General features: G+C 40.1%; 1 protein-coding gene across 1 annotated transcript in view; it reads left to right on the forward strand.

Annotated features, from left to right (window-relative positions):
* Window positions 1–1,313: 1,313 nt before the first annotated feature.
* Window positions 1,314–25,475, forward strand: part of INTS4 (integrator complex subunit 4) — a 118,932-nt gene continuing 94,770 nt past the window's right edge. Inside the window, exons 1-3 of the mRNA XM_045483872.1 lie at window positions 1,314–1,596; window positions 6,334–6,528; window positions 24,604–24,721. Of these exons, the coding sequence (XP_045339828.1) occupies window positions 1,543–1,596; window positions 6,334–6,528; window positions 24,604–24,721 (367 nt within the window). The 5' untranslated portion in view covers window positions 1,314–1,542. The remainder of the gene's footprint in view (window positions 1,597–6,333; window positions 6,529–24,603; window positions 24,722–25,475) is intronic.

Genomic DNA, 25,475 nt, shown 5'->3' on the forward strand with positions numbered 1-25,475 from the left:
CCCTCAGGTTGGGAGGTGGTCAGGGATAGAGTAAGTCTCTAAGGAATTTTGGAAGCAACGTTTCCAGGATCTTGAGGGGCTAGCTGGTGCTAGGGAAACACCGTTTATTGCCGATTAGTAAAACCTCAGTCATGAGACCCTTCAGATGTATATTGGGGGGCCATAAGCTTGGAGTATGATTTCAAGGATATATCTTGAGGCAGTTGAGATACAGGAAGACTTACAGGATCCTTAAGGTTGGGATAATGTTAGGCTAAGATCCTCTTTTGCTCCTAGCAAAGTGTCATCATCCAGGCAGCTGGGCTTCTAGAGGGAGGTCACTCTGCTGGCTTCAAGGACTTGTCAATGGGTTTATAGGCAGTAAGGGAATTTAATTTTTCATTTGCCTTAGGTTCCCACATTAACATGGCAAACACTTCTTTGTTCTTGGGTAGCCAGGAGTGTCTGAGGAGTACCACCCGGAGGGGAATGGGGCTGCTGTTGGCTTGTATTTTGCCCTCAGTTTGTTCCATGCTCCCTCATCACTTTGATCTCTAATTATTAGTTTGGGTGTCTCTTCTCCCAGTTACACTGTAGGACCTTGAGGGTAAAGACCATCTTTTACGTGTTTTGGGGTCTTCCGTACTTACCACAGCTTGCTTTTTCTAAGCATCCACATGAAAGAAGGAAATAATGAACAGCTAAAGTTTAATGAAAGAGGTAAAACTTGACCTTGGGTTCCACTTACACGTGAAATACATCTTACAGTCTGCCGAATGTTTCTGCATTATCTCATTCCATTGTCACTACATCTAGGTCAGGTTAGGTGTGAGCACATTTGTAGTTGATGCTCTTTGCTCATTATGCGCCAGTCATAGTCTGAAACTTTGGTGCTTGACCCTTGACCTCAGGATTCTTTCCACTCTCCCTAAGCTATCAGAGGAAGGTTTGATTCCTTAAAGAAGGGTAAATTTCAAACAACCGGAATGAGAGAGCAAGAAAAAAAATCCCATGTCAGGAGACGGGTGGCACCCAGAAAAGGAGAGCTCGATAAAGCTACAAGCAGCAAACATGAACGGCAAAGGACGATGAGAACGCCAGCTGGGCCTCTTTCCCTGATCGCTCAAGTGAAAGTCCTCACGCAGCTCCAGTTTTGCCTCTAGCTCTGGATCATCTAGCCTCTGCCCTTTCCCTATACACTTCCACCCTTCTTTAGCTCGGCTCCCCGCCCGTCTTTAGACCACCTGCAAGCCCCCAAAGGCTCCCATTGGCTCTTCCACCCTTCCAATCCAGACTCCTCCCACCAGAGGCACCGCCCCCTCACGCTGCGCCTTCTTTTTCGTTCCGCAAGGGCCGGAGGTGTAGGCGGACAAATTGGGCTGCACCGCAGCCGGGCAGTCGAGCAGCCGGAAGAGGCCTCTCTTTCCCAGAGCCCCACTGCCTTGTGGGACTGTGGCGAGTTCCTCAGGCCGAGACAAGTTTTCCGGATTCCTTCACCGCCCCCCCACCCCCCGCCCCGCCTCCCTTGTCGAGTACGGAAGCTGAGAAGGTCCGCGGGCAGTCATGGCGGCGCACCTAAAGAAGCGAGTGTACGAGGAATTCACTAAGGTGGTTCAGGTAATTTACGGAAGGAAAGGTCCCGGGACCAGTCCCGGGCGGGGAAGGTTATTCACCTTCCAGACACTTTGCCAAAACAGGCGCCGCAAACCTGGTTCGAGTGCCGACTACTCAGATGGGCTCTCTGAAACTACACTTAAGTGGGCGTGTTCGTTTGCAGCTGCTGTCGTAGTCATTATTAATATGTGCAGTGTGACACTTCTAAAAAAATAAAATTATTAGCGAAAACAAATAGCACTGTACAATTTACGAAGATGTCTTTATCCGTTATTTCAGTTTATTCGGGTTACAGTAGCACCTTCGTTTTACACATATGGACTTGAAAGCTTCCTGAGGGATAAGAGGATTCAGAGCCAATTTACTGGTAGAGCCCCTCCCAACTCCTATTTCAGAGAAAGCGCCCCGGGACGAGTTGGTTGTATGCAAAACTAAGGGGTTGAAAGAGGAGTCTTTAGAAATCTCAAAACCCAGCCAAAGCAGGTGAGGGTCACAGGCTGCACAGGGGCAGAACTCTCCATTGGTGGAACAGCTTACCTAGGAGGTAGGGCAAAGTACTTTCTTCCTTTGGAGTTAAGGACAGGTGAGCTGAGCCCCTGTCAGAGCAGTGATTCTCCACGTGTCTCCTCATAGGTGTTGCGAAAGCCAAGGTTGATCCCAAGTTATCTTGAGTGTGCTGCTTCTTCGACTTTTTATGAAAATCACCTGGTGATCTTGTTAAAATCTAGATTGTACTCAGTGGGGTGGGGGAGGTGAGGCAATAATCTGCATTTCTGACAAGCCCTCAATTGATGCTGGTAGACCAAAAGCCTCCTTAGATCCGTAGAGTACCCCTAGATCCTTAGATTTCGAGGGTAGCAAGACTTAGACCATCCAGCAGGAAACTGTGCTTAAACATTTAAATCATTCCTTCATGTAAATGAGTGGTACTGTGTATCAGGTATACTGAAAGGTGTTGAGCTACAAAGCCCAATACAGGTCAGGGTCCTTCTCCTTTAGGAGCTCACAGACTAGTGGGAGAGACAGAAAAACGTATCTGTGATTATAGTACAGAGGGATGATTCCATTGAAAAATCAAGTTTTTCTTCCTGTTTTCACTTATTTCACTTACCACATCTTTGTAGCATATTCCCACTGTAGGGAAGCTTTTCTCATTATTTTTTTTTTCTTAAAATAACTTTGAGATTTAACGTTGACACTTTGTTGCTCCATTTTATGTGAAATTGGTTTTCTTGAACTTTCAGAATGAGTCAAGATTCAGGAAGTTTTTATTTTTTATTATTTTTTAAAAATTTTAAAGTAATCTCTACACTCAGTGTGGGGCTTGAACTCACCACCCTGAGATCAAGAATCTCATGCTGCATGGACTGAGCCAGCCAGGGCCTCCTCAGGAAAGTTTTTATTTCACAGAGCTCCTTCTTTTGTGGTTTGCTTTCTGGAATTTTCTGGATCTGTTTCCCTTGCCCACTTGCACGCGCGCGCGTGTGTGTGTGTGTTATGATTTTTTTTGAAATAATTGCGGTAAAATACATATTTTAACATTTTAAACATTTTTAAGTATACAGTTCAGTGGCATTAAGTTCATTCACATTGTTACCCAGTGTGATTTCCTTTCTTCCTATTGTTGTATTGTGCCCACTTCTCAAGACTACTTGCCTTTCCTCCAGCATGTCATGTGTTTACACTTCTCCAGACTCTTATACCTGTTGTCTCTTTTACATGGAATGCATGTCATTTTCCCTTTTATTTTTGCTCTCACATTTTGGCTTCAAGACGCAACTAAAACCTCAGCAAGAGTTTTGTCTCTTCCTCCTCTGCTTCTGTAGCAAGCACTCTGTACTTGTTTGTCTATTTGTACTTACCCTTCAGTGCTACTATAATTACTAGTTGTTGACGTTAAAAATAGTTATTTTACCAGCAAAAATGTATTTTTTGGGGAATAACAGAGAACTGTAATTCGGCACATGCAAGTTATGGCAAAACCATAGGCAAGTCCAGCAAACCAAGGAGAAGCAGGAAGTCAGGAGAGGGTTTTTTTTTGTGTTTTGTGTGTGTGTGTGTTTTTTTTTTTTTTAACGTTTGTCTGTTTTTGAGTGAGACAGGCATAGAGAGAGGGACTCTCTGTGGGCTCTGCATTGACAGCAGTGAGCCTGATGCAGAGCTCGAACCTAGGAACCATGAGATCATGACCTGATCCAAAGTCCTATGCTCAAATGACTGAGCCACCCAGGCACCTCCAGGAGAGGTTGTTTTGAAGGGAAAGTCTAGGGTGATGAGAATTTCTCCTTAGCTGAGTTGCAAGGGTGGTTGATTTCTTGTAGGAGAGGTCATGTGCATCTTTCCCTGTTGGGGCCTATAATTGAAGATTCTTTCCTGTTGATTCTTCTGTTGGACTCTATAATGGACAGTTCTTTCTCTAGTTGACTCTTGAGTAGTACTGTTCCTCCTTCTGGCCTCCCCTTGTATCCTCCCTCCTCAACTTTAATGAGTTTTCGCTTTATTAATTTTACACAGTGTGCATATCTCCCTACCAGTCTGGCCTATTTAAGGACAGAGATAGTGCCTGCTTCATCAGTGTCCCCTGTTATGGGCGGGAGAGTCTATGTTGTATGTTGTATGAATGGAGGTCTCAGTTCTTGGATTTTCCATAGAAAGATTTATGTGATGATCCAAACTCGAATAAAGATGGTCAGAAGGAATGTAGCAAGCACAAAGCAGTTTATTAAGGACAGTACACTTTCAAGAAGGCTGTGTGGGCAGGCCCAGAAGTGGTTATTCCACTGGAGCTAGAGATGTCTTTTTGTGTTTGCATAGGTTATAGGTCATAGCTAGGGCTGTCTCCAATTGAGGTTGTTGCCAGTCATCTGAGGGACTCCTCCTACCAATTGGGGTGGGGGGTTTGGGCCCTGCAAGGTTCTTGTTGGAACTGTTATGGTTTATAATGAAGGTATAAATTACTCTGGGGCAGAGGTTGAAGAGGAGAGCTGCAAGTTCTGTACTTGTGGCTCTGTCAGCTTCAGGGTGTTGGAAGCCTTAGACCAGGATGTTAAAAGTCATAAATTCAGGATGTTGTGCCCTCAGGCTTCTAATGTGTCATCTGTTTATCACTGCCTTTGCCTCCAGCTCAGGTCTAACTTCTCCATCACCCCTGGATAGACCATAGGTCCTGGCTCACTAAACTGTTACTGATGGTTGACTGATAGCAGATATTGGTTTGTCTTTCCCCTTATATACTCTATAGGGAAAGAAATCTTTCTCAGCTTCTGTACTGATTGGAGCCTAGATAACACTGAAGTCTGAGTTTGTGTAGAATAGGATGGGAATGAGTAAGGATTTTAGGAAAAGAACTCATTTCTTCATTCTGCATGAATCATTACCATACAGTGATGAAATGAGATCTTAGTGCTTCTGTCTTTCCCTCTGCTATAAAGGTAAGGAGGGAGAGAGAACTGGTATGTAGTTAGTGCTTATTTTGTATTTGTACAATTAAAGACATAGACTTCTCAAATATCCATACAATATAGGTATTGTGTATTCCCTTTTATAGAAGAAGGAGAGGCCTCCCTCACTAGTAAATGGTTACCGGACCCAAATTCCTCTGCTTCAAAACCCTCGGTCTCTTAAAAAAACAAAAAACAAAAACAATAAAAAAAAAAAAAACCCTTGGTCTCTTTATCATGCCATACTATGTTCCTGACTGGAATAATCCTAATCTTTTCTCTGTAGATATGTACATTTGTACATTGTAAAGAGGGATTGCTCAGGATATCAAAATGATGCATTAGATGTTAAGCAAAATTATTGATTACGACATTTGCCTTATGTTAGTTATGATGTTTTCTATGCCTACCCACCAGGGCCTGACTTAAGCCCTAGAGTGACAGGTCCCTTTTACTGAACTTTTTGGCACTCATTATATGTAACAAATGCATCTAAAAAGCTTCTAATTATGCACCATCCTTGGGAGAATTGAGAAAATAGTTACTCAAATAATTTTGTGTGTCCTGTGGTTCAGATGATGATCCCTAGTTGAGAAAAACAGGTAGTAGTGTCATCATTCTCATATTGCAAATAATAAAGGTAAAAATTGTAACTTACTTAGAACAGCAGCAGAATTAGAACTCAGACGCAACTCCTAATGCTGAATAATTATTCAGTAAAGAAAAATTTGTTAAGTGACTACAGTTTGCAAGGTATTTAAAAATTTTTTTTACGTTAACCATCCTTTTAATAAAGGCAGAATACTTTGGGTAGTCATTTGGAGTAAGGGGAAGACTTTTTACTCAGTGTAAGCTGCAGACAGTTCCCATCAGTTCCAGTTTTCTCAGGAGGGAAGCTGAGCCTGCTGGGTGCCTCAGCATAGTCGGTATATATTTGTAGAATTGAGATTTCTTTTTAAATAAAGAATGGAACAGATCCTTTGTATGTCCTTTTAACCCTAAAGTTGCAACAGTCCTAAGAGATAGGCAGAACAAAATGTTAGTGGACTTAACTTCACAGAGAAAGAAACAGACTTGGAGAAATGAAATAACTAGCCCAAAGTGGTAGGAGCTAGTGAAAAGCAAAACGGGAACTCATAACCTTGTCTCCAATCTACCGCTCTTTTTTTGTGTTCATTACACTGCTTTTTCCTAAAGTTAGGTCTATTAGCTAAATACATTAGTTGGTATAAGGAAATGAGGCAGTGTTAGATTTGCAGACTCTGTGTTTTCATGTCTTACCTTCCCTACTCCCTTGCAGCAACAGCAGGAGGAAATTGCAACCAAGAAACTCCGATTGACAAAACCAAGTAAATCTGCAGCGCTCCACATAGATCTGTGTAAAGCTACCTCCCCAGCAGATGCTTTGCAGTACCTGCTCCAGTTTGCCAGGAAGCCTGTTGAAGCAGAAAGTGTGGAGGGAGTAGTCCGGATTCTCTTGGAACATTATTACAAGGTGAGATGGTCTTGAGGATCTGATGGAAGTATGTGTAAGAATTTTATCACGTCTACAGAATGGGTTAGTATTGCAAAATAAGTAAGAAGGTGTTCATTCAGCAGTCTTGTAGTGAGTACCTTCCATGTGCCAAGCACTGTAGATGCAGAGATAAAAAAGATCCAAATCCTGAAATGAAATTCACAAGATGTATTTATTTTTCAGTTTATGTAAGTAAGGGGGAAGAAATGATTTCCAAATATTTGAATCACAGATGAATCAGAGTTTTAAACTTCATTATGAAAATTATTAAGCCTATAGAAACGTAGAGACAATACTGTAATGAACTGCCAAATACCCATCTCTGGGATTTAATAGTTAACTAATATGTTGCCAAATTTGTTCCCTTTATTTGTTTTCCTGAAGTTTTTTTTAAAGTATCATGATATTTTTCCCTAAATTGTTCAGTAGAATCTAAAAAACAGTAGAGTAGATCAATGAAACCAAGAGTTGGTTTTTTGAAAAAATAAACAAAATTGATAAACCTGTAGCCAGGCTTCTCAAAAAGAGAAGAGAGGACCCAAATAGATAAAATCACGAATGAAAATGGAATTATTACAACCAATCCCTCAGGAATACAAGCAATTATCATGGAATTCTATGAAAAATTATAGGCCAACAAACTGGACAACCTGGAAGAAATGGACAAATTCCTAAATACCCACACACTTCCAAAACTCAAATGGGAAGGAACAGAAAATTTGAACAGACCCATAACCAGTGAAGAATTTAAATCAGTTATCAAAAATCTCCCAACAAATTAGAGTCCAGGACCAGATGGCTTCCCAGGGGAATTCTACCAGATATTTAAACAGAGATAATACCTATCCTTCTCAAGCTGTTCCAGAAAATAGAAAGGGAAGGAAAACTTTCAGACTCCTTCTATGAAGCCAGCATTACTTTGATTCCCAAACCAGACGGAGACCCAGCAAAAAAAGAGAACTACAGGTCAATATCCCTGATGAATATGGATGCAAAAATTCTCAACAAGATACTAGCAAATCGAGTTTAACAGCATTTAAAAAGAATTATTCACTATGATCAAGTGGGATTCATTCCAGGGCTGCAGGGCTGGTTCAATATTTGTAAGGGACTTTAAAAAAAAATTATTTTGAGAGAGCATGTGCGTGTGTGCGCACGTGCACACACACACATGCATGCATGGGCTCGGGGGAGGGGCGGAGGGAGGGAGAGAGAAAATCCCAAGCAGTCTCCATGCTCAGCTTGGAGCCCAACCTGGGGGTCAGTCTGACTGTGAAATCATGACCTGAGCCGAAATCAAGAGTTGGATGCTTACCGACACCTGGGTGACTCTGTCGGTTGAGCCAGAAATCAAAATACCTACACGATTCACACATGGCATTGGTCTTTTTTAATCTAGAACAAATTTATTTTTTTAATCTAGAACAAAGTTATTGTTTTGGTGACATTGATAAACTCAGTTTTCTGATAAACTGATAAACACTGATAAACTCAGTTGTTTATAAAGTGTCTTCTGAATTTGTTTACTTGCTTAGGGGTTAACTTGCTTCTATATCCCTTTTATTTACTAGGAACTGAAAGTTAGATTTAAGTTAAGCACATTTTTGAAATTTTTAAGAATATGTTATAGATGAAGATTTGTATTTCATATTGCATCTGTGAGGATGCATGTAATGTCTTCAAATGTTCACTTGCAAAAGCTTCTTTTTCCCTTCAGTCTGTTCTTTCTATAAACTATGATTATTTAAGTCTTTTACGTATGACATAAAGGGTCTTTTCCTTTACACATATAATGTTCTAGCTTAATCAGAAATGTTTGCAGTTGTCCAAAGACTTTGTGGGTTTTCAGAAACCCATGTCTTTTCACACACTGTTCCACCAGCCTAGAACCCCTTTCTTCCTCCCACTGCCCTGTGATCTGGTCTGCCACTTTCTCTGCCAAACACATTCTTTCCTCAGAGTCTTTCACTTATGTTTCCTTCTGCCTAGAACACTTCCCTCAGATGTTCGTATGTCTGCTTCCCACACTTTGTTCAAGTCTTAGCTCAAATGTCACTTTTCCATTAAGGCCTTTTTTTTTTTTGTCCCTGTATTTAAAATTGAAACGGCCTTATTCGCCCCAGAGCTTCCTAGCCTCATTCCTTGATATTGTTTTCTCCGTAGCACTTACCAACTTCTTATAATCTATATAATTTTCTCATTTATTTTGTCCCTTGTCCATTTCCCCATACTAGAATGTAAGCTCATCTTGAACAGAGATTTTTGTTTTTAACTGGATAGTTGATTTAAATTGACAGTGTGTGGTAAAATTAATATTTGTTGAATGAATGAGTGTATGCTTTTGTAAGACTTTTTACTCAGTTAACAAGTGGTTATTATATATCCAGCACTTTTCTGGATACTGGACACATCTGTTAGCACATTTATTAGCTCTTAGTATTGCCATTTTCATCATATATGTCTCTGTCCTTTAGACTTTAAGCCCCTAAGTTCAGAGACTACAAATCTGTTTATCTCTGTCCCAGTGCCTGGCAAGGTCCCTAGAACACTCTAGGGTGTTAATAAATGCTTCCCACATGTTTTACATGAATTAAATCTAGGTTTCTGTTCTCTAGTTTTCAGACACTTAGATCTGTTTTCTTAGCAGTATTTACCTATTATATGATAATATAACTTTGCTACCACTAATCATCTGTAGTAATACTTCTAAGAACAGTTAGCATTTATATAGTGCGTTGGAGTTTAGAAAGCTCTTTCCACATGTAATGTTTTATTTAATCTTGATGACATCACCATTGTTATATCTGTAATCCAGATGAGGAACTAAGTTTGGAGCAGTTTAGTATACAAGGTGACCAGCTAAGTAAATGGAGGGTCTGGATTTAAATCTGTTTTTTTTTTTAACTTTTTGTCATGAAACATTTCAATTATATACACAAGTAAAGAGAGCAGTTTGATTTCCATGTACCCATTACCCAGCTTCAACAGTTACCATTTTGTGGCCAAACTTGTTTTATTCCCATGGCCCCCACCCCAATTCCTCCACTCTTACCTCTCCACCGGATTCTCCCTGGTATCATACCATTTTGTTCATAAATTTCAATTTATATCTCTAAACACTAAAGATTTTTTTTAAGGCTTATTTATGTGAGAGTGACAGTGTGAGTGAGGGAGGGGCAGAGAGAGAGAGAGGGAGAGTGCGCGCGCGCGAGAGAGAGAGAAGCAAGTTCCATGCTGCCAGCACAGAGCCCCATGCGGGGCTTGAACCCACGAAACTTTCAGATCATGACCTGAGCCGAAACGAAGAGTCGGATGCTTAACCGACTGAGCCACCCAGGCACCCCAACAATAAAGACTTCTTTTTTTCAAAAAAAAATTTTTTTAATGTTTTATTTATTTTTGAGACAGAGAGAGACAGAGCATGAGCAGGGGAGGGGCAGAGAGGGAGGGAGACACAGAATCAGAAGCAGGCTCCAGGTTCCGAGCTGTCAGCACAGAGCCCAATGCGGGGCCTGAACCCACAAACTGTGAGGTCATGACCTGAGCTGAAGTTGGACCCTTAACCAACCGGGCCACCCAGATGCTCCAAGACTTTTTTAAAAGACATAATCACAATACCATTGTCATGTCTAACAGAAAAGTTGAACTCCGATCTTCTGATGTCATACCTCAGGCTCTTTAACCAGGCCATGCTGCTCGTAGTCTAGCAGATTGTAGCCCGAAAGGAAATGAGGAGAGATGCCAAGTGCATCCCGTTCTAGATTGATGACCATAGTGTTTTTTTTTTTTTATCCTCTCTTCTGTTATCCAGAAATGTGGTCTCTTATATTTTAGTAGATAAACTAGTTGGGCCTCTGTTTCTGTCCAAATTTTTCTTCGGACAGGTAACAGTGTTTGGACTTCTTTCATGTGAGAGGTTCTTCACTTACACTATGTACTCGATGCTGTGGAGAATGTAGAATTGTGAGGCGTGTTCCTTGTCCTTTAGGGGCTAGCAGTATAGTTGGTAGATGGTAGAACAAACAATATATGTAGTAAGTAGTAAGGGCTAAAGGTAATCGTTTGTTCATTTTTTTCGTTTTCTCAAAATGCCCTAAATACTAACTCTGTGCTAGGGGGTACTAGGCTGTGTATTAACCCCTGTGCTTCATGTTGGAGATACAGAGATGATTATGTGACCCCTGATCTAGTTGTGTAGGTAACACAATAAATGGATAATAACAGCACAGTGTCATAGGTGCTATGAAATCTGGGACAGGTTATGATGTGACCTCGAAGGAGAGGGTAATCAGTTTTACTCGGGAGCAGGAGTCTAGAAAGGCGTTATAGAGTAGTAGTGATGCTTGAGATGAGTCTTAAAAAACAGATCTGGGCCAGTTGGAGAACAGGAGGAAAGGCATTTTAGAAAGAAGGAGCAGTTGTGAGCAAAGGCATGGCAATGTGAAATAGCGTGTCACAGAAGAAATGCAGGCGGCTCTTTAAGAGATAAGACTAGGGGCGCCTGGGTGGCGCAGTCGGTTAAGCGTCGGACTTCAGCCAGGTCACGATCTCGCGGTCCGTGAGTTCGAGCCCCGCGTCAGGCTCTGGGCTGACTGCTCAGAGCCTGGAGCCTGTTTCCGATTCTGTGTTTCCCTCTCTCTCTGCCCCTCCCCCGTTCGTGCTCTGTCTCTCTCTGTCCCAAAAATAAATAAACGTTGAAAAAAAAAATTAAAAAAAAAAAAAAAAGATTAGAAATATTGAAAGGCCTTGTATTGTGTGGGTTTTGTTTTAGACATGTCACTCTGGGATGCAGGATGGAGGAATTGGATAAGGGCAAGACGGGTGTTAGGTGACCAACTAGGAGACTGGCCAGTCTGTAGCAAGGTGATGAAAGCCTGAACCAGGAGAATTTTAATGGTGAAAAGAGCAGTTATTAGAGAGGGTTTCCCTGGAGGCAGTTTGTTTTAAGCTTAGATGTTGAGGGTACCAGGGGGTAATTTCAGAAAGTAGAACTGAAGTAAAGTATCCAGATGGATAAAGAATGTCAGTGGTCAGATGCTCTCTTCTTTTTTGTCTCATTCTTGCCTCCTTGCCTCCCTCTTACCTGCTAGGCTCAATTCTTCTGTTTTCTCTGCAGCTCTCTTGTGTTGGGAGGTCTGTGACTCCATTCCAGATGGTTGAAAGGCTACATAGCACTCCTCCTGTCCTCTCTGACTGCAAATTATTTTTGACTAGTATTTGACTAGTCTATTGTCTCTGAAAGACAATTATTTGATTCTGTGATATTTCAGTGATTTGAAGTCCGTAAAAGAATTGGCTCTTTTTTTTATATTTAAAACTGAATTGAGGCTCTCCTTTCACTCTCCAGTCTACCTTATCTCAGGAAATATTACCATTATCAACATAGACCCTTAAAGTCAGAAACCTGAGAAAGATGGTTTACCCTTTCCTTTCCCCATATTCCCTTCCTCACCAAGTCTTGTTGATTTTACTTTCAAAATATATCATGTTTCCACTGTTACCTCAGTAATACAAGTAACTATATTTTAAAAATTTTACTATGAAATGTAACACATAAAGAAGAATATGTAGAAAAACGTCATACAGCCTGTTGATCTACCACAGCATGAACACACTGTGAAACCACGATCCAGGCCAAGAAATTGGAATGTTACCAGCTTTCCGTAAGCCTCCTCAAACTCCTCTCTAATTTTTTTTTTTTTTTTTCAACGTTTATTTATTTTTGGGACAGAGAGAGACAGAGCATGAACGGGGGAGGGGCAGAGAGAGAGGGAGACACAGAACCGGAAACAGGCTCCAGGCTCTGAGCCATCAGCCCAGAGCCCGACGCGGGGCTCGAACTCACGGACCGCGAGATTGTGACCTGGCTGAAGTCGGACGCTTAACCGACTGCGCCACCCAGGCGCCCCCAAACTCCTCTCTAATGATTTACGTCTTTCCCAAAAGATCACCACCACTGTCCTGACTTCCAGGGTATTAACTACCTTTAAAATTTTTTTTACCATTAAACCTGTACTCCTAAATACAATTTATTTTTGTCCTTTTTTTTTTTTTAACTTCATATAATTAGACAATACAGTATGTATCTTTTTATGTGTGGCTTTTGCTCAAAATTCTACATATGGTGTTCATCCTTATTGTTGATGGTAGCTGTAGTTCATTCATTTTTACCACAGCAGAAGATTTCATTGTATGACTATACCCTAATTTATTTACCCATTCCATTATTGATGGACATTTGGGCTGTCTCCACTTTTTAGCTATTACAAGAAACAGTGCTGTGAACATTTTTGTACAGGTCTCCTGGTATGTATGTCTTACATTTCTGTGTTTTGTATAGCCTGCAGTGAAATTACTGAGCCAACTTTTTCAAAGTGGTAGTACCAGTTTATACCCCCCGTTAACACTGTGTGAGAATTCCAATTGCATGTATTTGCCAACATTTGGAATTGTTGATCTTACTCATTTTGACAGTTTCTGTGATGTGTGGTATATCACTGTGGCCTTAATTTGCATTTCTTGGATATCTGATGAAGTGGAGCAACTATAATATGTTTAATTGGGTAATGCCTGTTTATGTCTCTTGCATATTTTTCTTTTTCCTTATTGTTTTGTGTAGATTCTTTATATTCTGGGTGCGAGTTCTTTAATGGCTTTGATGGTTATATGTGTTTCAAATATCTTTTTCCTTTCTCATCCCTCCCACCTTTCCCTCTCTTTTTAGTCCCTTAATGTTGTATTTTGATGAAAAGTTCTTGATATGTCCCAATTTGACAATCTTTTCACTTATTTTTGGCTTTTCTTATCTGATATAAGAAGGGTTTGCTACCATGAGCTTATTGAGACATTTTGCTACATTGTTACTAGAAGCTTTATTATTTGCTTTCCACACATGGTATTGATTTGTGTCTATGTTGCTTGAATATATGGAAATCCAGATGTCCCAGCACCATTTATTGAAAAGAATGTCCTTTCTCCATTGTTCTGCAGTACCACCTTTGTGGTAAATGAAGTATCTGTATGTGGATATTTCAGGGCTTTCTGTTCTCTTCCATTGGTCTGTCTATTCTTATGCCAGTACCATGCTGTCTTAGCATAGCATTATAATAAATTTTGACATCTGGCAGGACAAGTTCACTTACTCACCTTGCTCTAAGAATATCTTATTCTTGATCTTTTCATTTCTTTATGAATTTTGAAATCAGCTTGTGAAATTCTGCCCCAAAACAAAATTTGTTAGGATTTTGATTAAGATTGCATTAACTCTATAGTTCTGATGACATATGGGGATTGACATTTTATAGTATTGGGTTTTCCAATCCGTAAACTTGGTACATCCCTATTTTAATACTGTTTTATAGTTTTCTGCATAGAGGTTTTGTATATTTTGTTGGTTATTCCTAGATATTTAATATTTTATGTTATTATAAATGATAATATTTTTAAAATATCATTTTCTTTTATTTTTTTAATGTTTATTTTTGAGAGAGAGGGTGAGCGGGCAAGGGGCAGAGAGAGCAGGAGACACAGAATCCAAAGCAGGTGCCAGGCTCCGAGCTGTCCACACAGAACCCGACGTAGGGCTTGAACTCACAGACTGCGAGATCAGGACCTGAGCTGAAGTCAGATGTTCAACCAACTGAGCCACCCAGGCACCCCTAAAATTTCATTTTCTTTTTTTCTTTTTTTTTTTTTTAACAAATATGTATACTTTTATTATTTTTTTTTAATTTATTTTTTTTTCAACGTTTATTTATTTTTGGGACAGAGAGAGACAGAGCATGAACGGGGGAGGGGCAGAGAGAGAGGGAGACACAGAATCGGAAACAGGCTCCAGGCTCTGAGCCGTCAGCCCAGAGCCTGACGCGGGGCTCGAACTCACGGACTGCGAGATTGTGACCTGGCTGAAGTCGGACGCCCAACCGACTGCGCCACCCAGGCGCCCCTAAAATTTCATTTTCTAGCAGTACATAGCTGATACTCAGAAATGCAATTGACTTCTGTTTATTAACTCTTATGTCTTATAACCTTGCTAAGCTCATTTAACAATTTTAATACATTATATGTAGGTTATTTTGAATTTTTACAAATCATATCAGCAAATAATGACTTTGTTTAATATTAATATAATGATATCAGCTATCTTTTGGTTATGGTTTGCATGGTATACTACTATCTTTTATTTTCATCTTTTTTATAGCTTTTTTGTTTTAGATATGACCTGTGAACAACATGTAGTTAGTTTTTAAAAAAAGTTTTTTAAATTGATCATTTAGTTCATTACGTTTAATGTAATTATTGTACATGGGTTTAAAATCTACCCTCCTTATTAAATGCTTTCTATTTGTGGGGCATCTGGGTGGCTCAGTCAGTTAAGCGTCTGACTTCAGCTCAGATCATGATCTCGCAGTCTGAGTTTGAGCCTTGCGTTGGGCTCTGTGTTGACAGCTCGGAGCCTGGAGCCTGCTTCAGATCCTGTGTCTCCCTCTCTGTCTGCCCTTTCCCTGCTCACGCTCTGTCTCTCCCTCTCTCAAAAATAAATAAACATTAAAAAACAATTAAAATGTTAAAAAATGCCTTCTGTTTGTTTTACCTGTTTAATGTTCTTTTTTCTCCTTGTTTCTTGCCATCTTTTGAACTAATTTTTTTTTTTTTTTTTTTAATCCTTTCCACCATCCCTCTTTATTAGCTTGGGAATTATACATTCTTTTATACTTTTTAACTGGTTAAACTAGCCATTACAACATGATTTTTTTTTAATTTGAAGTGAAATTTTAAAAAATTTATTTTTATTGAAGTATAATACAATATGAATTCTTGACCTATCCAAGTCAAATGTTATATGGCACAGTTACCATTTTGGACAGTGTGAGGCCTTACCTCCTTTTATTCATCTTCCTGCCTTAAATGTGAATGTAATTGTATATTTTAATTTTCCATTTTTCACTCTGTAAGACAATGTTATTTTATACAGGCAATATTCATTTAGATTTACCTACATAGTTATCATCTGCTCAGATGTATTTATCATTGTTTTTCTTTCTTTCTTGCATCTGAGACTATTCATCTGGGATTATTTTCCTTTTGGGTGAAGACTACCCTCTGATATTTCCATTCATTGTAAGTTTATTGACATTTGTTTTTGCACGGAAAAGTTTTATTTTACTTCCATTCTTGCAGAATTTATTTCTTTTTCTCTTTCTTTCTTTCTTTCTTTCTTTCTTTCTTTCGAGAGTGAGGGTGCAAAAGGGGGAGGGGGAGAGGGAGAGAGGGAGAAAGGGAATCCTGAGCAGAGCCTGGTGTGGGCCTCAATCCTCATGAACTGTCAGATCATGACCTGAGCTGAAATCAAGAGTTGGACACTTAACTGAGCCACTCGGATGTCCCAGGTATCTCATTTTATTGTATTATCTTCTCTTCTGAATTTTTATTCTTTTGTCTCCTTGTGCTTCGTTCTGGACATACCATTTATTCACTAGTTCTCTCTTCACCTTGTCTAGTTTCCTGTTAACCTGTCCATTTGTTCTTAATTTCATCTGTTGCTTGTGTCAATTTTATAATTTCCTCTTTTTTTCTTAAATTTATTTAATTTACATCCAAGTTAGTTAGCATATGGTGCAACAGTGATTTCAGGAGTAGATTCCTTAATGTCCCTTACCCATTTAGCCCATCCCCCCTCCCACAACCCTTCCAGCAACCCTCTGTTTGTTCTCTAGATTTGAGAGTCTCTTATGTTTTGTCTCCCTCCCTGTTTTTACATTATTTTACTTCCCTTCTCTTACATTCATCTTTTTGTTTCTTAAATTCCTCATATGAGTGAGGTCATATGATATTTGTCTTTCTCTGAATGACTAATTTCACTTAGCCTAACTTAGCCTAATACCCTCCAGTTCCAGCCACGTAGTTGGAAATGGCAAGATTTCATTCTTTTTGGTTGCCAAGCAATACTCGATTGTATATATATACCGCATCTTCTTTATCCATTCATCCATTGATGGACATTTGGGCTCTTTCCATACTTTTTGACTATTGTTGATAGTGCTGCTATAAACATTGGGGTGCATGTGCCCCTTCAAAACAGCACACCTGTATTCCTTGGATAAATACTTAGTAGTGCAATTGCAGGATTATAGGGTAGTTCTATTTTTAACTTTTTGAGGAACCTCCATACTGTTTTCCAGAGTGGCCCCACCAGTTTGCATTTCCCACCAGCAGTGCAAGAGAGATCCTCTTTCTCCACATCCTCGCCAACATCTGTCGTTGTCCAAGTTGTTGATGTTAGCCATTCTGACAGGTGTGAGGTACTATCTCATTGTAATTTTGATTTGTATTTCCCTGATGATGAGTGATGTTGAGCATTTTTTCATGTGTCTGTTGGCCATCTGGATTTCTTCTTTGGAAAAGTGTCAGTTCATGTCTTTTGCCCATTTCTTTACTGGATTCTTTGTTTTTTGGGTGTTGAGTTTGATAAGTGCTTTATAGATTTTGGATACTAACCCTTTATCTGATATGTCATTTGTGAATATCTTCTCCCATTCTGTCGGTTGCCTTTTAGTTTTGCTGATTGTTTCCTTCACTGTGCAGGAGCTTTTTATTTTGAGGAGGTCCCAGTAGTTCATTTTTGGTTTTGTTTCCCTTGCCTCTGGAGATGTGTTGAGTAAGAAGTTGGGCAGTTAAGGTCAGAGAGGTTTTTGCCTGCTTTCTCCTCAAGGATTTTGATGGCTTCCTGTCTTACATTTAGGTCTTTCATCCATTTTGAGTTTATTTCTGTGTATGGTGTAAGAAAGTGGTCCAGGTTCATTTTTCTGCATGTTGCTGTCCAGTTTTCCCAGCACCTTTTGCTGAAGAGACTGTCTTTATTCCATTGAATATTCTTTTCTGCTTTGTTAAAGATTGTTGGCCATATGTTTTGGGGTCCATTTCTGGGTTTTCTATTCTGTTCCATTGATCTGAGCGTCTGTTTTTGTGCCAGTACCATACTGTCTTGATGATTACAGCTTTGTAATAGGTCTTGAAGTCCAGGAGTGTGATGGCCTCCAGTTTCGGTTTTCTTTTTCAAGATTGCTTTGGCTATTCAGCGTCTTTTCTGGTTCTGTACAAATTTTAGGATTGTTTGTTCTAGCTCTGTGAAGAATGCTGGTGTTATTTTGATAGGTAATGTATAATTTCCTTTCTTTTTAAAATTCTAGTTCTTTGGTGAAATTCTCAATTTTGTCCTTATAATGTTTTTATCAAAATAAAATTATGTTTTTAACACAATAAGCAGAATTTTTTTTCAAATTTTTATTTAAATTCTAGTTAGTTAACATACAGTGCAATATTGGTTTCAGGAGTAGAATTCAGTGGTTCATCATTTACATACAACACCCAGCACTCATCTTAACAAGTGCGCTCCTTAATATCCATCACCCACCTGGCTTATCCCCCACCGACCTTCCTCCATCAACTCTTAGTTTGTTTTCTGTCATTAAGAGTCTCTTATAGTTTGTTTCTCATTCTTTTTTTCCCCCTCCCATATGTTCATCTGTTTTATTTCTTAAATTTCACATATGAGTGAAATCATATGGTATTTGTTTTTCTCTGACTTATTTCAATCAGCGTGATACACCCTAGCTCCATCCATATTGTTGCAAATGGCAAGATTTCATTCTTTCTGATGGCTGAGAAATATTCCATTGTGTATACATACCACATCTTCTTTATCCATTTATCAGTCAGTGGACATTTGGGCTCTTTCCGCAGTTTGGCTGTTGTTGATAATGCTGCTGTAAACATGAGTGTATGTACCCCTTCGAATCTGTATTTTTGTATCCTTTGGGTAAATACCTAGTAGTGCAGTTGCTGGATCGTAGGGTAGTTCTATTTTTAACTTTTTGAGGAACCTCCATACTGTTTTCCAGAGTGGCCGCGCCAGTTTGCATTCCCACCAACAGTGCAAAAGGGTTCCCATTTCTCTGCATCCTCGCCAACATCTGTTGTTGCCCGAGTTGTTGATGTTAGCCATTCTGACAGGTGTGAGGTGGTATCTTATTGTGGTTTTGATTTGTATTTCCCTGATGATGAGTGATTTTGAGCATCTTTTCATGTGTCTGTTAGCCATCTGGATATCTTTGGAAAAATGTCTGTTTGTGTCTTCTGCTCATTTCTTAACTGGCTTATTTGTTTTTTTGGGTGTTGAGTTTGATAGGTTCCTTATAGATTTTAGATACTAACCCTTTATCAGGTATGTCATCTTTTCCCATTCCATAAACCGCCTTTTAGTTTTGTTGATTGTTCTCGTAAGCAGAATTATTTTATTTTTGTAGTTAGCTTTGAGAGAGATAGAGGGACGGAGGGAGGCCGGGGCAGAAGGAGAGGGAGAGAAAGAATCCCAAGCAGGCTTCATGCCCTGATGTGGGACTCAGTCTCATAACCTGTGCTGAAATGAAGAGTCAGACTCTCAACCTACTGAGCCACCCAGGAGCCCCTGAGCAGAATTATTTTAAAATCTGTGGCTGATAACTCCAGTAAATGGATCCCTGTGGCTATGTCTTATCATTTCTCTTCATGTTATCTGATCTGCTAGCATGCCTTATTTCTTATTGGGCAGTGTATTTCCAAAATTGTTTGTAAAAATAATTTAAGACTTAGGATGACTTATTTTAATTAAAAATTTTTATTTTAGGGAGAGTGAGGGAGAGGGGCAGAGGGAGAGAGAGAGAGAGAGAGAATCCCACTGGAGCCTCATGTGTGGCTTGATCCCACGACCCTGGGATCATGACTTGAGCTGAAATCAAGAATCGGACACTCAACCAGCTAAGCCACTGGGGTCCCAGGATGACTTATTTTAATCCAGAGAGTATTTGTTTCTATCTAGAAATCCAAGAAAACTTTTTCCTTTCAGGAATGAAAATGATTCAAAGCTGAGCTGCAGTCCCTCCCAAAGTCTTTGTGTTTATTTCACTCTTACTTATGCTGTTGTAGCCTTTTGGGGTCCTAATCCAAAGTGATGGGGTTTATTAGGCTGCCCCTTTTCACCCTCCTACCCTTAGCCTTACGCTCTGGCCATTGCACCCCGGCCTCACCTGGCTGTCGGAAGCACTGATTACTTTGCCGCTCATTTCTCCTTTCCCTCATTTCCCTGGTTGGCAGAAGCCTGAAGAAAAAGCAGCGCCACACTCTAGGCGAACCTGCCTGGGTTCCTTCCCTACATGATTCTTCTTTAATTTTTCATGTATCTTTTAGTTTTCTAATACTTTCAAATACACACATGTGTATACATACCCACGCTTACATATGTATACGTGCATACATATATATGTATGTGCACACACACTTTTTTTTGACATCCATAGTACTTTATAGTTTTCCTCAGCAGAAAGATTGGTCTGAATTCTCTAACCTTGCCCTTAACAAAAGTGGGAGTCTTGCTAATGTCTTTGGCTGGACTTGTAATATACCCTTAATTTGGCTGGACTTGTAATATACCCTTAATTTGTCCCTCTGTCTACTTTTGCCCCTTCCAATCCAAGGAATTGAGGCTGGATTGATATTTCAAATATTCAGATCTGTTAATGTCATTCTCCTGTTTATAGTTCATCGAAGGATTTTTCTTGCTCTTTGGACACAGATTATCCACTTCTTTATTCAACAGTGAACAAATGTGTGTTGAATTCCTGCTGCCTGGTAGGCACTATCAGAGATACTTGCCATAATTCTCAAAAAAGATGTGGTACCTGTTTGTCTCTTTAGCCTAATCTCATGTCTGTGTACATTTTAGCCACATTGCCCTTTTTTTTTTTCCCAGTTCTGGAAGTTGTGGTATTCTTTCATGACTCAGAGCATTGGTTCATTCTTTTCCCACTGCCTCAAAATAGATCAGGATCTCTTTGACCATAATATGTAGAGTTATTTTAAAGTCGTGTCTGATATGTCATATGCTTTCAGAGAACTCTGTCTTTTTACTTTGCCACTTTGTAATTATTAAGTGGGCATTACTTGATAAATGTCTACCTTGCCCATTAAACTTTTCCACAAGGGCAGTGTATCCCCATGGACTCGTACGGGGTGGCTTCTAGTGTGCAGGGAATCCGTGGTGAGCAGAGAGTGGATGAATTATTTACTGAGTGAATTAAGGAGAACACTTGGCTCTTCCTTTTCTTGTATTCTTCCTTTTATTTTTATCAGAATGTACACAGGGCTTTCTTCGCATTCTTCTAGTCACTTCAGTGGCTCACAGGCCAGTTGAGGGAAGACGCGGTCACAAGTACAGTGCACTGTAGTGAAGGGCATGGTAACGGGTTGCACCATGGTCCTGGGGTTGTCCAAGAGGAAGGGCATCCATGTCCAGTTCAGGGATCAGAGATAACTTCCTGGAGTAAATACACCTCCAGGGCAGGAGTGAGTGGGTATGGGAGAAAGGGAAAGCATACGAGGTAGAAGAACAATCTAAGTGGAAGTACAGAAGCTTCAAGTGGCATGGGATCACTGGTAGGGAAGTGGGGGAGCTGCCATAGTGGCCAGTCGTTGGGGGGGCCTTTGTGGCAGGCTAAGCAGCTCAGACTTCTTTTTTGTAGAAGACTGCGAGCTTTTGAAGGGTTGAATATATTTATATAGATTTAAAAATTTACACTCTTTTTAAAAATTACATTGGCAATATTTATTGTAACAAATTCAAGCACTGTAGAAGTGCATAAAAGAATGAGATTTCTTGGGGCGCCTGGGTGGCGCAGTCGGTTAAGCGCCCGACTTCAGCCAGGTCACGATCTCGCGGTCCGTGAGTTCGAGCCCCGCGTCGGGCTCTGGGCTGATGGCTCAGAGCCTGGAGCCTGTTTCCGATTCTGTGTCTCCCTCTCTCTCTGCCCCTCCCCCGTTCATGCTCTGTTTCTCTCTGTCCCAAAAATAAATAAACGTTGAAAAAAAAAAAAATTTTAAAAGAATGAGATTTCCCTCTGTAAATCAGTTAATAAATGAAATGTACTCTCCAGAGATTACTCTGGAGAGAATCACTGCTAACTTTTGTATGCATTTTTCTAGAGTTTTATATAAGACATTTTATAATTTCCCATATTCTGGGTTTGTAACTTTCTTCTGCCTGGAATGCTTCTTCCCTAAATTTTCCTATGGCTCTGTCTGACTCCGTTAAGTGTCCTCTCAAAAGTTGTGTCCTCAGAATGGACTTTCATCACTATCCTATTTGTAATATCCTCCCCACTTTACTCTTTAGCCTATTGCACACTTTATTTTTCTTCAGAATGTTTACCACATGAAATGATACATTTTCTTTTGCCAGTCTTACCCATTTGAATATAAGATCTGTGAGAGTAGGAATTGCTTCTGCTTTATTCAGCATTGTGTCCCCAGTAGCTAGAATGATGCTTGGCACAAAACAGGCACTCATTGTATGTATGTTGAATAAATAAATTAATTAGCATTTTAGATAGAATACAGTACTTTGGTGTGATTTTTCCAAGAAGTTAAATTTTGTTTGGTAACTCCACAAATACACACAAAAGGAGAGAAAATAATATGAGCCTTCAGGACATTTTCATCCAGCTTCAGTAATTATCAATATTTGCCATTCTTGTTTTGATGCATTTACCCCAACTTTTTTTTTTTTTTTAATGTTTATTTTTGAGAGAGAGAGACAGAGACAGAGTGCAAGCAGGGGAGGAGCAGAGAGAGAGGGAGACACAGAATCTAAAGCAGGCTCCAGGCTCCAAGCTGTGAGCACAGAGCCTGATTGCGGGGCTCGAACTCACAAACTGTGAGATCATGACCTGAGCCGAAGTCGGATGCTTAACCGACTGAGCCACCCAGGCTCCCCTACCCCAACTTTTTTGAGGTAGGGCAAATCCCAAGCAGCATATCATTTCACCTGTAAATACTTAATTATCTATGTTTAACATATAAGGACTTCTTTTAGAACTTAAATCACACAGTAATCCTTAATAGCAACATATACCTAGTTCATGTTGTTTTCACTGATTGTTTTAAGACTTTGTACAGTTGGTTTGTTTGAAGCAAAATTCACACATTGCATTGGGGCCTCTGGGTGGCTCAGTCCTTTGAGTGTCCGATTCTTGATTTCAGCTCAGGTCATGATCCTCCAGGGGTGTGGGATCAAGCCTGCGTTGGGCTCCGTGCTGAGCATGGAGCCTGCTTAAGATTCATTCTCATTCTCTCTCTGTCTCTTCCTCTCTTCCTCTTTCCCCCTCCCTCCCCCCCATGCCCTCTCACCGTCTCTCTCTCTTAAAATAAATGTTTTTAATTTAAAAAAAAAACAAAAAATTAAAATCTGTAGTATTTTCATCCTCTACCCTTTTTCATTACCAATGCCATTTTTTGTTTAAAAACCAGGGTATGCACCCTGTGGAATTTCCCATATTCTAGACTTAGTGCATCCTTAACTTTCATGTGTTTTTATTTGCTCTTTATGGTACCCCTGTGAATACCATATTCATAGTGGTTCAGTTCAGGTTTTATTACTCTCCACATGAAGGATTGATGGTTAGGGAGAGGAGGGGAGAAGGACACTAATACCTGACTGCCTCCTATGTACCATTCCTGTGCTAGTCATTTTCCTCTCAGTGCCCTCTGAGGTTGTTGTTAGCCATATTTCACAGGCAAGCCTTAGAGAGGTTAGTTAGCCTGTTCAAGACACAGAGCTTATGTCAAGACATAGTCCAGGCTTCAGACTTAGGTCTGGCTAATTTCAAAGCCCTTTCTCTTCCCCATGGTTAAGTTCCCAAGAAAATGACTTTCCCAAGGTTGTATCCATGGTAAATGGCATGCCAGCATTCTAGATCCTCTGACTCCATATCTGTTGCTTCTTCTCCCACTTCAGGCCTCCTTGTGCTTTGTCACTTCCTTAGAATGTAGATGGGAGGTGGGGAGTTGGTCATATCTAGAAGGCGCTTCATCTTTTTTTTTTTTTTTTTTTTTTAATTTTTTTTTTTCCAACGTTTATTTATTTTTGGGACAGAGAGAGACAAAGCATGAACGGGGGAGGGGCAGAGAGAGAGGGAGACACAGAACCGGAAACAGGCTCCAGGCTCTGAGCCATCAGCCCAGAGCCTGACGCGGGGCTCGAACTCCCGGACCGCGAGATCGTGACCTGGCTGAAGTCGGACGCTTAACCGACTGCGCCACCCAGGCGCCCCTATAGAAGGCGCTTCATCTTTTGAGCATACATTTAAGTGATTTTGTCTTTGGTGTAGAAATATACGCTGATCTAATTTTACCATTGGTGAGGTACTTTTTTTTTTTCCCATTTCCCATTTATATATGTGTGTGTGTGTGTGTGTGTGTGTGTGTGTGTGTGTGTATGTATATATATATATATGTGTGTGTATATATATATACATATATATATATATATATATATATATATATATATATATATATGTAGTGCCACATACTGTGCTACATAATGAACAAAAGGACATGTTCCTTTTTGACTTTGGGGGAAATCTTTCACTGTAGGAATCCTGGTACAGATTAGAGACCACCTCCCAGTGTCATGGCTAAAAGGGCCAGACTAGTCATTTCTTAGGCTCCCTTGCACCTGGGGCCCAGGCACAAGCCCTAGACCCAGACAATTAGATTGACCTGCCTCAGACTTCTGATCAGGATCTGGCGGTTCAGAAGAGCAGGTAGGGTGAGAGATTCTGATGGTAGCAGCAGTGGCTGCAGCACCCAGTTTTCAGGGCCTCTGAGAGCAGTGGTACTGGCAATAGTGTGCGAGCCCAGTGCTGGTGGTGGTGGTGCACATGGCCGCACTCATGTCTGATGTAGCTGCACAGACAGGAGGGACGCTTTTAGTCCTAACAGCATGTTTCTGGTGGGAAGGTAATGATACCAGGAAGGCGTAAAAAATCCCGCTCACTTTGCAGTATTTAGATGTAACATTACTGATTTGAGAAAAGCTCTCTCACCTGAAGATTATAAAGTTAATTTTTCAGAAATAAAATCTTTAGAATACTGGGATCATTGAATCTCTCTTGAGATACTAGTTTGTTCCTGTTTGTTGGTTAGCTAGAGTATCAAGGTTAACAACAGCTTCTTTTGTTCCAGGAGAATGATCCATCTGTGAGATTGAAAATTGCATCATTGTTGGGTTTATTATCAAAGACTGCAGGATTTTCACCAGACTGCATTATGGATGATGCCATTAACATCCTGCAGAATGAAAGTAAGTTGCCATTTAAAACCTATATAATCAGAGCAGAAATCTTTAGTTCTGTTTGTGTAGAATTTAGAATGAGTTGTTATTGAAACGGAATTTGGGCTCCTTGGTGGCTCAGTCAGTCAGTTGAGTGTCCCGATTCTCAGTTTCAGCTTGGATCATGATCTCACAGTTTGTGGGCTCAAGCCCTGTGTTGGGCTCTGTCACAGAGCCTGCTTGGGATCCTCTCTCTTCCTCTCTCTCTACCTCTCCCCTGCTCTATCTCTCTCAAAAATAAACTAAAAAAAAAAAAAAAAAAAAAAAAAAAAAAGTTAAAAAAAGAAAAGGAATTTGAGGATAATTCAATAAAACATATATGTATATATTTACATATATAGAGATAAAATACAGTTTTGTCTCTTAATAGCTATCATTTATTGACTTTTACTAAATGCCACAATACTTAAGGTAGGTTACATATGATGGAAGATAGATGTTATTGTCCCTATATTTTAGGTAGGGAAACTGAAGCTCAGAGAAGTTCACTGACTTGTTCAAGGTTACATTGTATGTGATAGACTGATGTTTTATATGTGTGTGATGTTCTGTTGACTGTTTGCACTAATTCAAACCATGAGAGGTACTGTCCTGGTTGTGTGGTCTGTCATAATTTAGTTCCTAGAAAAGTGACATCTAGGTCTTACATGTTATTGCTTCATGTTTGCTTCTCCTGGATGCCCACTAAACATTATTGTCAGCATTTAGGTGAAATGGAAAAATA

This window comes from Leopardus geoffroyi, chromosome D1, assembly GCF_018350155.1.
Source record: "Leopardus geoffroyi isolate Oge1 chromosome D1, O.geoffroyi_Oge1_pat1.0, whole genome shotgun sequence".
Taxonomy (NCBI): domain Eukaryota; kingdom Metazoa; phylum Chordata; class Mammalia; order Carnivora; family Felidae; genus Leopardus; species Leopardus geoffroyi.